Below are 12165 nucleotides of genomic sequence, written 5' to 3' on the forward strand. Positions count from 1 at the left end.
AAAATCCCTTTTTGGGGTTTACTTCGGTTGCGAGGAAGAGGCTGAATCCCCTTCGTATTCTCGCATGGTCCAGGGCGCCTTGGGTTGGTGAGCTCTCGGTGAGAGACACCAGGGGTTTTGGCCCCGGGCCTTTGACCACTCACACTTTGGCCGTTGAGCCATTGAGGGGAGTGGTTGCGGCTTGTAAGCCTAACCGCTCGTAGAGCCTAGACAGCTAAACCTTCCTCGCCTCGTTACACTCGGCGCGCTCTAGATACCTCTAGTAACGGAGACGGCAGCTGATGGAGCTCCGGCCCGGAAGGAAGGATGAGATGTTGTCCCATGTCATATCCCTTCCTGGGAGCATAAGAATCCGGTGGTTTTCCTCTACTGTCCATTTGCCTTGCTTCTTTGCCGATGAGCACTTTGACTTAGATTGGGGGGGGGGGGGGGACCTCGGCTTCGTGGCCACCTAAGGCGGCGGTACGCCAGTAGACCTTTTCCAGCGCGATGTGGCCGCTGGTCTTGGGGGCGTCGGCCGTGGTGGTGAGGAGCTGCCGGATAGTCTGTCAGAAGCGGAGGGGCGTGCTGCCACTGATGGAGACCGACGTGCCCTAGGCGTTGTTGTAGTAGAACGTCCCTTCACTCCCCGTCCCTCCCCAAACAGCCCGAATGACTCGTCCTCTCCAACCAAAATCCGGTACGCCGTACGCGCATACTGCTCAGCGGGCGCCACCAGCTCGGGCGCCGTCTCCCGATAGGCTTCGCGCAGCAGTACCCAGCACTCGACCACGCCGCTGACCATAACCCCCCACTCCCTAACCACCAGCGTCCCCCGCTCTCCACCCTCAATACCATAGCCCAGCGCCCTCAGCGCCGCGAGTATCAGCCTGGCCGCCTGCTCCGGCGCCACCGTCCTCCTCCGCACCACCACCCCCTCCACCACCTCCCACAAAATATCCCACACCTCCAACCGCGGTACCTCAACCGCCGGCCGCACATACGTCCCTTGCAGCGCCTCCACGTCGCTCTCCACCGCATCCAGCGAGCCCGCCTCCACCGCCCGTCGGATCCCCTCCACCAACCCCTCCCTGCTCCTCCTCGCCACGCCCTCCGACAATCGCCCCTCATCCACACACAGCGCACAATCGCACTCGAACCCCCACTGCCGCCGCATCGTCTCCTTCCTATCGCTCGCCTCGAGCGGGTGGTACCACCACGTGAGCTCGGCGTTGGCGGGGAGATCGCGCGTGGCGCGCGCGATGAGGAAGTCGCCGATGAAGGAGCGGAAGGCGGTGCCGAGGCAGGAGTGGTTGAGGGACGAGGCAAGGGGCCAGATGCCGCTGGCGGAGGGGGTAGTTTGGGGGCCGGGGGTGGCGAGGTTGGTGAGGGTGGTGAGGGAGCTGCTGAAGGCGTTGATGGCGATGATGCGGTGGAGGAGGAAGCTGATAGGGGTTGGTTAATGTTTGGTCTGTTAGGGATTAAGCAGAGGGAGAGAGGACGACGTACGTGTCGACGATGGGCTGGCCATCGATTTGGGTGGTGGCGGTTGGCTGGTAGGAGCCGTGGTGGAGGTTGGTGATGGTTGGGATGAGTGACGGGTTGCGGTACAGCTTCTGGATGGCCATGTTGAATAGGTCCACCTGCGTACCAATTGTGGCTATGCCGTCATGGCCCATTAGCAGTTTGGAGTCGCCAGTGCCAGCGTTCTCGTCGTCAAAGGCGTATGTGAAGGCCTTCTCGCAGAAGAGGAGGTCGCCGGCCTTGACCGCTTTGGTTGTGAAGAGCCCACGCCCGCGGGAGCCAGCGTCTTGGACCCGGACGGGGCCGATATAGGTTGCATGGTCCAGGTACGGCGGCCTTCGCTGGGCGGCCTCGGCATGCAACCGCTTGAAGTTGTACTTGCCGTACGTCTGTTCGGCGAGCCGGGTGATAGCGCGGGTCCGCTGGACTTCGGCAGCCGCGTTGTCGGGATGGTCGAGGTGGAGCTCCTTGAGCACTTCGTAGCACTCCTGGTACCTCTCGAGCCCGTAGAGCGCCTCGGCCTTGCGGAGCCGCGCTTTCTCCGCTAGCTTGCTAGCCGCTACCGCGGTAGCTAACACGAACTCGGTATCTAACAGAGCAGCATCGTATCGTCCGACCTTAAGGAATGCCAGACACCGGTTGAGCCTTGTGGTACATATCTCTTCTGGGGTCGACGGGCAAGTCAGTGACTGGGTGTAACTACCCACACACAAGTCAGCCTCGTACCTTGGCAGGTTTTACTCCAACTTACCACTCGATCGCAGACCGATATTCGGACTGATTGAAGTGGTTGCTGCCCTGCGCCTTCCAAGCCAGGGCAGTACTGCTGTGATTAGGTTTCCGCCGCCATGCGACCGGGATCCGTTTATCGTTGGCCGGGAGAAACACAACGTCGGACAGGTGATCCACGCGGAGCCCGTGGCTACCGTCCGCCATGGCCTTCAAGAACGGTTCCTTTAGAATCATGACAGTACCCTCACGCACAAGAGGCTCCCCATCATCCGCCTGGTGGTACAAGAGAAGCGGGAGGATATCGCCGTTTTCGTCTTCTACAACGACCGTGACAGCTACCATCCGGTTTTGGGGCGTCAGCGATCGTACAAGAATATACGTACCCTGGTGATGCGTCTCGAGCAGCAAGTTATCGATCATGGTCTTCTTGAGCTCGGAGAAGGACGCGACGCACGGGGGATACGACGGCGGCAGGTGGGACGTTCGGAGGGCTCCTCCCCGTCCCATTGCAGCATTGCGCACGTTCTGAGATGCCACTAGTTGGAAGCGAGAGAGGACTAGGTCTCGGGGGGGCTTTGTTGGGCGTTGCCCCACGAGGGACGGGGCATTGCGTAGCAGCTTCTGGCGCTGGCGGTTGAGAAGCTCGAAATGTGGGTGAGTGTTGGCAATGTCGCGAGCGTCCGTGGCCGCGGTCGGGTGCGGGGTTCGCCTCAAGATGGGGTTGGCAAGCTAGCACTTCGGTTTGAGAAATCCCGGACTATGGAGAGGGGGGACGGAGAGATGAAAAGAAACGGCGGGTTCGATATACCTTTGAGAGTAGCCAGGAAAACATAGATCGACCCATGAGTGGCCAGCGATGTTGCTTGCCACGGATAGATTCTTCCTCACACGAGCCTCGGTGCTGCTGTAGGCGACCGACTTGCGATTGACCCAAGGTCTGTTGTCAACGGCTCTCAAGACGGCCCCCGAAGGCAAAACTGGGGGATTTGGCTTTCTGTTGTCTGCTTGATGTTTTCTAGAGCAGTCGCTGTAATTTATGACGTAGGGTGTGATTTAGGATGCCTGAGCGCGCCAAAATACTCCGAGTGCACAACGCGCCATATCGGCTTTTTGCGCAACTTAAAAAAAAAAAAAAAGACTTGATGGAGTTTCAAACTATGTAAAGGGTGGAAGACAATGGCGGGGAGTGGGAAGGATGAAAAGGAGAAGGTGGATGTGGATGGCGATGATGAGTGAGGAAGGAAGAGGAATGTGGAAAGTAAGGTAGTCGAGTTTCGGGGTTTAACAGTTGTGAATTGCTGGTCAAATCAAGATGGGATCTTATCATCCTCTCATACAGTAAACAGCAAGCAGCTGCCTTGTAGGTCAAACACCACACTACCAAGTGTTCAGCAGTCTCCCGTTCGCGGCCGGCCCCTGTCAATGATGAAGGGGCAGTCGGTGATATTGGAGGATTCAAGACTTGTTGTATATCTAAAAGGTAGCAGGACTAGACATGCCACTATTCAGGCCAAACACGGCAATCCTCGTGCCATCCGTTCCAGCTCGGCGCCCTCCCATAACTCCCCGACGGGTTTCATTTCCAACCCGGTAGGTATATCCTCGCCCCACAAACGCCAGTACAGCTCCGGGTACGGGTCAATATCCGCGCTGAACTGACCCAGCTTCCGAACCTGTTCCGCCCGATACGCCCGGCCACGAGCCGCCGCGGCCGAACTATCCATCGCGCGCCCCTCCCGCTCATTCACACTGACATGCTCCAGAATCCGCTTAGCCACCTGCTTCCGCTTCCGGATCCTCAGCCCGGCCATACACGACGCCTTGATAATCCTCGCCGCCTCATTCGCCTTGAAAGCCCTTGCCTCAGCCCTCTTCCTCCTCTCAGCAGCCTCCTTATCCTCAGGCTCACCACCACCACCACCACCGCCGCCCCGATCCTTCCCCCCATCACCATTACCCTTCCGCCCACTCTTCCGCAACCGCTTTCGTTTCTCCTTCCCCTCCTCCCCCTTCTTCCCATGCCGACTCCAGCTCCCCCAAGACGACCCGCCCCCACCCTGGCTACCACCCCCACCACCACCCCCCTTACCACCATCCCCCTTACCACTACCACCATCCCCCTCCTCACTCAGCGCACCCGACCACGAAAACCGTCCCAACACCGCCCTAAGACTAGCCCGCGGATCAAACGCTCTCGAAGAGGTCGTCCGAGCCGGGGGAGTGGGCGGCGAGGGGGGATGTGGTGGAAGGCATGGCGGGAGGCGTGGTGATGGAAGCGACAGAGCGGCGGAGGGCGGAGATGGGTTGCTGGGGTTGGCTGAGCTGATGCCCGCGGTGGTGGGGGCGGTGGGGGCAGTGGTGGTGGTGGTAGTGCCGGTGGTGGTAGTGGTTTTGGGGGAGGATCTTGGCGCGGCTGGGTTTGTTGAGAGGTCGAGCTCGGTGTCTGACGGGTTGACGCGGGAGGGTTGTTGTGGATTATGTGGAGGCGGGGGAGGGCGTGGTGGTTGGTGCTTGGTTCTGGATGGTAGGGTGTGGGCGTCGAGGATGGAGTTGCTGTCGAGGGCTGGTGCTTCGGAGTAGTGGCGTCGAAGGCGCCGGGAGTGAGGTGGTTGGGTCTCTTGCTGGTTGTTGTGGAGGGGTTGATTTTCTCGTGCTTGAAGGAGCTCGGTCGAGCCTTGACTGTGGTCCTTGCTCTTGCGATACTTGAAAAAGTTGATGATGGAGGCGCGGCGGGATGGCGCTCGGGAGGTGGGATATCCGGTGCTGGAATGCCTCGAAGGGGGCATCCTGTTCAGGCTGGACATGGTGGTCTCCGTCCTGGATCGTAGAGATGAAGGAAGCAGTAACGGCGGGACCGTCTGCTCTAAGAATGCCACGTAGCGACGCAGTATGTGATGTCGAAAGCGTTAACTGGATAGTTAAGAAGCTGGCAACGATATTGCTGCCTGTCCGTCAACGAGTCCAATGATAAGGCAGTTTGTTATGGAGTTGTGAGAGAAGCCGGAGACACGTCGGCCGGGGGATAGTGTTCGCCTTCCCGTGTTGTATTGACCGTGACTACCATACCTTAGCTCTGACTATTTCAATTGCCCTTGGAATGGCAAGAACGTAGGTAGTCCCCCCCACTTTAGATGTCATGCGTTTGTCACTCACTTTGAAGAATAACACCTCAAACTTCCACTCAGGGGGATGGATTACATTTAGAAAATACAGACCTAAACCAACGCCGTACACGGTTGTCCTGTGCTTCGCTTTACGAAAAAACAAACAAACAGACAAAGTTCTAACAGAGCCCAAAGGATAATGTCTATCGCTCGTCCTCGGCATCATCTGCCTCCTCCACCGTCACGGGTCTGGGACGTCGATCGCCGCTACTCCCGTTCACATCGGCGACACCTTCTGTTCGTTGATCGCCGCCCCTCTCCCCAGAAGCGGTTCCGTTCACCGCCATGGACGCGTTGGCCGCTGAGCCATCAACACTACTCTCCCCAGGCTCGGGACCCTGGCGCGGCTCGACTTGGTATCCAAACATGGGTGCAGGCGCCCGGTCGCCGCCAAAGAGCTGCGCAGGGCCCCCCCAATTTGGCGTCAGAGGAATAGGTGCCGCCACCGGGGGTTGCCTGCGGGTAGCCGTGTCTGAAGATGTGCCACCCTGTGAACCCGGCCGTCGAGATGCTTCCGGGGCGTTGCTTGTTGGCGCGGCGGCCCTTCCAAGCTGTGTAGAAAGGGTGCTACTGGGGGCTGGGCTGGTACCCCGAGATCGGGGGTGGTGTGCGAACACGGACCGCAGCATGTCTTGTGCGACTCCCTGGGTGTGGTGTGCGGGCTCGGATGGCTGTGTTTCACCGTCTAGTCGTTGGAGGGGGAGTAACGACCAACCCGGGGGAATAACAACCCCGTCTGGTAATTCGGAACTCCCCGCCGGAATGGCCGTTCCGTACCCAGTGCCGACATGCCTAGTGACGGAGGATGGGTGTCTTGCAGCCACAAGGTGCGGGGAATTCGAGACCTGAAGGGGCCCCTGCATTGGTGGGTGCATAAAAGGATGTATCAGAGCTTGTTGTTGATGTTGTTGGAAAGGTGGTTGTCCACCAAGGAAGGCACCTGAGGCGGTTGGTGGTGTTGGTTGTGTTGGTTGTTGTTGGCCTTGCAGCGGCTGCTGCTGTAATTGACGGAGACGGGCGATTTCGTTCAAGAGATGACTCAAAACCAGTACCTCGTGCGCTGCGTTCTGCGTGTTGATCAACTCTTGCCGAACTTGATGGCCCAGCGTCACGAGTTGCCCACGAAGCTGATCGAGGCCCGGGTTTGAGCCCACGTCGTTTTCTTGCGGTGTCGGGACGGTGGGCGTTGGCACAGGTGGATTTACGGCGTCTGGGGGCGCCCGCATCCGTTGTGCCATTTCCCGAATTTCGTCGGCTCCGCCCTGAGCGAAGCCTAACCTAATAGGACCGAGATTGAACATTCTAACGTTCGGGTTCGCGTTATTATCCGCTGGCCTTCCTTGTGCGGGTTGGCCGCCGCCGCCGAGGGCTGCCTGGCCGTTAGCCGGCGGCTGAAGCGGACGGTTTTGGCCTGCAGGGAAGAGTCCAAGTACCCCAGCCGGGCCGTTAGCGACCGGTTGCTGTCCGTCCCTGGCAACCGGGCGCCGGCACGTGGGACACACCTGCTGCCGCTCCAACCAGCTCTTGAGACAGCCGAAATGCAAAATATGACCACAAGGGAGCCTCTTTGCCCGGCTTCGCTCAACATGAGAGGCATCGGCGGGATCCCAGGGGCGCATTTCCTCTCTGCAGATGATGCAGGTGTCCTCTCGGCCAAGCTCTTCAGCGGTAGCGTCTGGGTACTGCTCCATGTGCTTCAGGGCTTGGCGGTAGCGGATGAGAGCATGGAGTCTCTTAAGGAATGACCTCGTCGTCATGAACCAGTCTCTCATAATATGAATAGGGAGGCCGTAGAAACTCATCAGAACGCAGAAGAAGGCCGTGTAGATCCCGAATTTGATGAAGTCTATGATCAAGGTTAGCGTCTCTCTCCGGTCCCAACGGAGTGTCAATCGACCTACCCGCAACCAAGTCCAGCGATAAAACCCACTGTCCCTTTGCTTCCCAACCAGGCACCTCAATGTCCATCTCATCAACATCGTTCTCGTCCGGCAGCTCTTCGCCTTCGTCTGTTGTCCCTTCGGTTTCTCTCCGTCTCAAGATCTCGGCACGCTGCTCCCTGATCTGGCGGCGCCGATCCTCCAAGCGCTGGTGCGTCTGCGTCTTGATAACACGTTGCTCCACCAACGACATGACGTACCGTGCGACCGTGTGAAGGGACGTCACGGTCAGGACGGCGAACTCGAACAGGAACATGACCATCATAGTAGGACGGGCTTCCTGCACCACGGCGTCCACGGCGTAGGTAAGCAGCCAGATGTCGCAGGCAACACTAATGAACAACGAGAGGCTGAGGCGGGCGTGGAAGAGGAGCGGGTTCGCGGGGGGTTGTTGTTCGAGGACTTCGACACGGCCATCTCCAATCCAACCCCAGACTTTGCCGGTGACGAGGGCCGTGAACATGACGAGGAAGAAGGCGCCAACCTCGTCGCGAAAGATGGTCATCGCTAAGCATGTCTCGGTGACGGCGAACCAACCCTTCTCGTAAAGCTGTTCGATTTCGGTGGGGCGGAGGGGGCCGAAGCAGAGGCGCTGGAGAGCGTACATGAGGGATCCGTAGACGACGAATATGAGGTTAACCAGAACCTGCATTGCCCATTCATTGTCAGCGGTTGGGGGAGCAAACGGATGGCTCGGGGAGGGGTCGGAGCAAACGGACCATTAGGGATAGGCTGCTCTGGGCGAGATGCACCATGGCCGAGTAGAAATTGGCACGCTGATAAAAGGCGGACGCGACCACGGCGGCCGCGAGAGCCGTGGAGGCCTAGGAAGGCAAGAAATGTTAGCTTTTGACATGGTGATGCGGGAATCGTGGGGGAGTCTCAGATGGGCTTCGAGCTCTCGGCGCAGCAGCTAAAGCTACATACGCTACAAGAGCTACTACAGCGGGACAACTTACCCCTGCGTACCACGCGAGCCGCATCTTCATCGGCGGGCTGTTGTGGAAATGCTAATTCGGGGCAAAAAAATCCAGATATGTTGATGGGGGGTTCAAGTGTCCATTGCGCCGGAGACAATGGCAATGGGTCGCGAAAGGTGGGATGCGGCGTGGAAGATGATGGCCCTGTCTCGCTTGTTGCCACGTTATAACAGTAGAAGTGACTACTCCGTACGGATCCGTACACAGTGAGTGGGCTGCTAAACGGGGGTGACGCAGCATGTGGGGTGTATCAGCCACACTTTGCCTGTTTTGGGTTTGGTATAACATGAAACGGGTAACATCAAACGGATAACTAACACCAAACGGAGGTATAAGCAAATATGGAAGTGGCGGTGCAGCTTGCAATGAACATCAGCAAGAACCTCCTGAGCTGTGAGCTGTGGTCCTTCCTGCCTCTTCACATTTAAGGCAAATAAAATACATAAGAGTAACTCAGCTTCCAAATTCTGTGCAAGTTCTTCCAATCTCGTTTTAAATTATTGTATACCATTTTTGACAAGCGCCATGGGTTCACTGCCCGCCATCATCACACCCGCTCTCCTTTCATCCATCCGCAATCATCCAAATCTGCCAAGACACACTTGGTATTTTATTGCAGCCACAACGCTCGCTCAATTGAACCGGCCCGATGAGATTTCCAAAGTTTATGAATACGCATTACGCCACGGCCCAGACGATAGTACGCCGAGTCAAGATGACGATAAGATACGTGTCTCTCGCCGTATACGCGAAGCCCTGATTAAAGCTGCTGCAGTGGGTGGTGTTCCGAGGGTAGTATTCTTGTACCAATTTCCCTTTAGATGTTTGGCTGACTCCAGTTCCAGACCATTAACGCGCTGCTTGAGCTCAAAAAAGTGACGCCAGAGGAGCAGCTTGATGAGCCTGAAGACTCCTCTCCCACCGGGCGGCGTGGCGACATTTACGACACCCCTGCTCCTGAAATCATGGAGCGCGGCCAAACCTTCTTCGAGGCTATCTATGGCAAGATCACGAAAAGAGTCATGGGCCAGATGGACCGTTCCGGGACAGAAGACCTTGGGCTGGTAGCCCGCCTAATGTATGGCTATGTCCTGAGCAACACCAGCGTGCTCAGCGCTGCCGAAACCTCGTTCGTCATGATAGCCGCCTTGATACCCCAGGATGTGAATCCCCAGCTCAAGGGTCATCTCAGGGGTGCTCTCAATGGCGGTGCCACGGTTGAGCAAGTCAAGGCTGTGCGCAGTGTGGTCGTCGAAATATGCAGAGCGTCCGGCATGACCATGCTTGACCAGAGCAGCCCTGCTGGATTCGGGTGGAGAAGCGAGGTTGCTGACTTGTAATAGCTGATGGGTGTTGGTTATTAGGTTGCCCTTCATCCCTTGCGGATCATTTATGCACCCATGATGGTGAAGAGAGGATCGAGCGGGTAACGAAGTTGGGCCATTCGTGCATGATAATCCCGCTGCTAAAACCGAGTCATGTCTGCCCCCCTATGTCCTCCCAACATACCGGTGTCCAGCAGTATCACGGGCTTTGAACTCGCTTCTCTAGACCTCATCAGGCTAAGCTGCTGCGCGGGAGATGTTCGGTTCGTGTAAGCATGGGGCCGGGTTGGTCCGTTTACATGGTCATGCCAGAACCAGCGTGGACGCCACGGGTCAAGCGTTGCCCGATTGAGTTAAGGTCGTCGTTTGAGCTGAACAAACCATGCATCAGCTGAAGCACCGTTGAATGCCACAGTGGCCCAGGTCATGTCTATAAGGGCACGAGAAACCCCCCCTCGCCTTCCTCGGCGTCTCCTGAGAGGTCGCTGAGCTAAGCTACACACACCCGAAATTCGCCGGAGTGGGACAAAACTCGACCGAAGTCTCCCTTTCGCCTTGGTCACGGCCCCTCTTCACCCTCCCTGGCAGGCTTCCGTAACCTCTTCAACACACCCACTGCCAACCACCGCTTCCGCAGGCTCACGTCTTCAATACCGCGGTCCCAGGCCCACTCACGGTCCTGCCCGTCGCAGTCACGTTCCCACATATGCTCCACCTCGAGCCCGAGCGCCGCGAGTGCCTCCCTCTCGAAGAACCCACGCATTGTATCCCGTGTGGTATGGAACCCAGCGACGACCCACGCCCTCGCGTCCTCCCCGTGGCCGAGAAACCACGAAACCGACCGCCTTAGATTCTCATGCTGCCACGGCATCCACAAGCAATCTGCGGCTATCACCCGATCAATGGCATGCTTATTCTCGAGCGCAAGCGGCGTGTCCAACTCGCCCCATCCATGGGCTCCGGCCAACACCTCCTCCACCGCGAACCTCCCGGCCGGTGCGAACTCCTTCTTCACCAACGCAGCGACGTTGGCCTTTAAGGTTTTCAGGACCGCCGGGGCCGGATAATCGGTCACCACGACCCTCCTCGCACCCAGCAACCCCGCCATGATCGACGGCAGCGCCGTACCAGCGCCCAGCTCCATCACGCTCAAACCGGAAACATCAAACCCCTTCAAGGGCGGCGCAAACCGGCCGTCCCAAGGAATACCATGGCCATGATCGCCACCCTCTCCCAACCCGAGCGTCCCCGCCTCGATAAGCTCTGCCAGCAGCAGCGACGAGTTCCAGAGGCAGTGGCTCCACAGAACGCGGTCCGACTCGAGCTGGATGTCGGCGAGCGCGATGGGGATGGGCTGGGGGAGGTGGGGGGATGTGTATAGTAGGCCGTGGTCTGCGTCGCCGTGCTGGTTGGTCACGTCGTCGGGGAAGATGACGCCCAGGGAGGCGCTGAGGAAATCTGCCCCCGGTGATGTGATGTCAGGGGTTGGTTTTTTCCTGGCGGGGGGTTCGGATGGGGTTTGGGGGCGCCGAGAGTGAAGACGCCCCTAGCAGGCCGCCGCGAGTCACAATGGGAAAGTGAAAAGTACGAGGTCTGACGTACCTTCGGGGTCGGTGGCGTCCGGGCCAGTGAGGGTGAGCCGGTGAGTGAGGGCCATGAAACGGTTTTTTTTTTTCTCACCCGACACTTGTCCAGGGAAAAAGCGAATCGACTATGCGTGGGTAGGTTTACAACCTCGAGTTATGATGGAGCGCGGGCATATAAGAGACGGGAAGCCAAAAAGAAAAAAAAAGAAAAGGAAGGGAGAGCAAGACGGCGTGGAGAGAGATGTCTGAGGTGGGGTAACGACCATTGTCTGAGGCGTGACACAGGGCATGTAAGGTACGTATGGAACACGGTAAGTAATTGCTGGGTGCTTCATTTCGATACGAAATTTTCGGTGTCTTCCTCCCGTTGCGGTGTTGAACGATCCCTCAAAATCGACTTATCGTCCGAATTGCATGCGACGACTTACATGAACTTATTACGTCGATTCAGCCCCACCGAAGCTGATAGAGCCAAGAACACTTTGAACTAGTGGGGCGGGCGATGTGACGGTGCTGAGCTTGGAGGGAGATCATTATTGATCTCATCGGAAGATCTCAGTCAAGAAGTCATAAGTCGTCACATATCATGTCACAATTGAGCCAATGGCGAAAGATGAGTGACCTTTTTCATTTTAACACGGTTCTATACCTATCTCTAGCAATTCTCACACAGTCAGAGAAGGAGAGAGCACAACTTTCAAATTAATCCAACAATTCCGTCCCATATCGTTCAGCGCCCGCAACTCTTGACAAGCCAAAGCAACAAACGTAAAAGCGAGTAATAGTAGTGGATGGTGATGAGACAGGGTATCGTTTTCCACCGCTCCGTAGTCAAGCAAGCAGGTGGTTAAAGAGGAAGGAAGCGAACAAAAAACACAGAAGGAAGGATAGGTAGTAGGTCTCAATAGAGGAAAAGTAAAAAGGATGTAGAAACG

At 57.4% G+C, this 12165-nt stretch overlaps 6 protein-coding genes across 6 annotated transcripts; 2 read left to right on the top strand and 4 right to left on the bottom strand.

The window, feature by feature from the left end:
* Positions 1–327: 327 nt before the first annotated feature.
* F5144DRAFT_133266 (uncharacterized protein) lies at positions 328–3174 on the bottom strand. Its single transcript, XM_066782317.1, has 4 exons — positions 3044–3174; positions 2255–2964; positions 1489–2202; positions 328–1424 (listed from the first exon to the last, which is right to left on the bottom strand). Exons 1-4 carry the CDS (start codon positions 3077–3079, stop codon positions 452–454), a joined length of 2433 nt encoding a protein of 810 aa, XP_066646985.1. The 5' UTR covers positions 3080–3174; the 3' UTR covers positions 328–451.
* Positions 3175–3683: 509 nt separating this feature from the next.
* F5144DRAFT_563558 (uncharacterized protein) lies at positions 3684–4266 on the bottom strand. The gene has a single exon (XM_066788380.1). It carries the CDS (start codon positions 4044–4046, stop codon positions 3741–3743), a length of 306 nt encoding a protein of 101 aa, XP_066646986.1. The 5' UTR covers positions 4047–4266; the 3' UTR covers positions 3684–3740.
* A 67-nt stretch (positions 4267–4333) lies between these two features.
* On the top strand, positions 4334–5218 carry F5144DRAFT_563559 (uncharacterized protein). The gene has a single exon (XM_066788381.1). The coding sequence runs from the start codon at positions 4561–4563 to the stop codon at positions 4813–4815; it is 255 nt and encodes an 84-aa protein (XP_066646987.1). The 5' UTR covers positions 4334–4560; the 3' UTR covers positions 4816–5218.
* On the bottom strand, positions 5219–8476 carry F5144DRAFT_563560 (uncharacterized protein). Its single transcript, XM_066788382.1, has 5 exons — positions 8299–8476; positions 8059–8163; positions 7301–7985; positions 5389–7245; positions 5219–5292 (listed from the first exon to the last, which is right to left on the bottom strand). The coding sequence occupies exons 1-4, from the start codon at positions 8326–8328 to the stop codon at positions 5543–5545; spliced, it is 2523 nt and encodes an 840-aa protein (XP_066646988.1). The 5' UTR covers positions 8329–8476; the 3' UTR covers positions 5219–5292; positions 5389–5542.
* A 227-nt stretch (positions 8477–8703) lies between these two features.
* Positions 8704–9931, top strand: F5144DRAFT_133350 (AhpD-like protein). The gene is made up of 2 exons (XM_066782318.1): positions 8704–9111; positions 9165–9931. The coding sequence occupies exons 1-2, from the start codon at positions 8845–8847 to the stop codon at positions 9657–9659; spliced, it is 762 nt and encodes a 253-aa protein (XP_066646989.1). The 5' UTR covers positions 8704–8844; the 3' UTR covers positions 9660–9931.
* F5144DRAFT_133361 (uncharacterized protein) lies at positions 9932–11769 on the bottom strand. Its single transcript, XM_066782319.1, has 2 exons — positions 11247–11769; positions 9932–11102 (listed from the first exon to the last, which is right to left on the bottom strand). Exons 1-2 carry the CDS (start codon positions 11299–11301, stop codon positions 10204–10206), a joined length of 954 nt encoding a protein of 317 aa, XP_066646990.1. The 5' UTR covers positions 11302–11769; the 3' UTR covers positions 9932–10203.
* Positions 11770–12165: the final 396 nt, after the last annotated feature.

This window comes from Chaetomium tenue, assembly GCF_020726465.1.
Source record: "Chaetomium tenue strain MPI-SDFR-AT-0079 chromosome Unknown F5144scaffold_2, whole genome shotgun sequence".
Taxonomy (NCBI): Eukaryota; Fungi; Ascomycota; class Sordariomycetes; order Sordariales; family Chaetomiaceae; genus Chaetomium; species Chaetomium tenue.

Coding starts and splice junctions, on each gene's coding strand:
- F5144DRAFT_563558 (XM_066788380.1), bottom strand. CDS start 4,046: ATGGCCGGGCTGAGGATCCGGAAGCGGAAGCAGGTGGCTAAGCGGATT.
- F5144DRAFT_563560 (XM_066788382.1), bottom strand. CDS start 8,328: ATGAAGATGCGGCTCGCGTGGTACGCAGGG. Junction 7,986..8,058: donor AGAGCAGCCTATCCCTAATG/GTCCGTTTGCTC, acceptor TGGGCAATGCAG/GTTCTGGTTAACCTCATATT. Junction 7,246..7,300: donor ATCGCTGGACTTGGTTGCGG/GTAGGTCGATTG, acceptor CCTTGATCATAG/ACTTCATCAAATTCGGGATC.
- F5144DRAFT_133361 (XM_066782319.1), bottom strand. CDS start 11,301: ATGGCCCTCACTCACCGGCTCACCCTCACTGGCCCGGACGCCACCGAC. Junction 11,103..11,246: donor GGACGCCACCGACCCCGAAG/GTACGTCAGACC, acceptor CACCGGGGGCAG/ATTTCCTCAGCGCCTCCCTG.
- F5144DRAFT_563559 (XM_066788381.1), top strand. CDS start 4,561: ATGCCCGCGGTGGTGGGGGCGGTGGGGGCAGTGGTGGTGGTGGTAGTG.
- F5144DRAFT_133350 (XM_066782318.1), top strand. CDS start 8,845: ATGGGTTCACTGCCCGCCATCATCACACCCGCTCTCCTTTCATCCATC. Junction 9,112..9,164: donor CAGTGGGTGGTGTTCCGAGG/GTAGTATTCTTG, acceptor CTCCAGTTCCAG/ACCATTAACGCGCTGCTTGA.
- F5144DRAFT_133266 (XM_066782317.1), bottom strand. CDS start 3,079: ATGGGTCGATCTATGTTTTCCTGGCTACTCTCAAAG. Junction 2,965..3,043: donor TTTCCTGGCTACTCTCAAAG/GTATATCGAACC, acceptor CCGAAGTGCTAG/CTTGCCAACCCCATCTTGAG. Junction 2,203..2,254: donor TATCGGTCTGCGATCGAGTG/GTAAGTTGGAGT, acceptor GTGTGTGGGTAG/TTACACCCAGTCACTGACTT.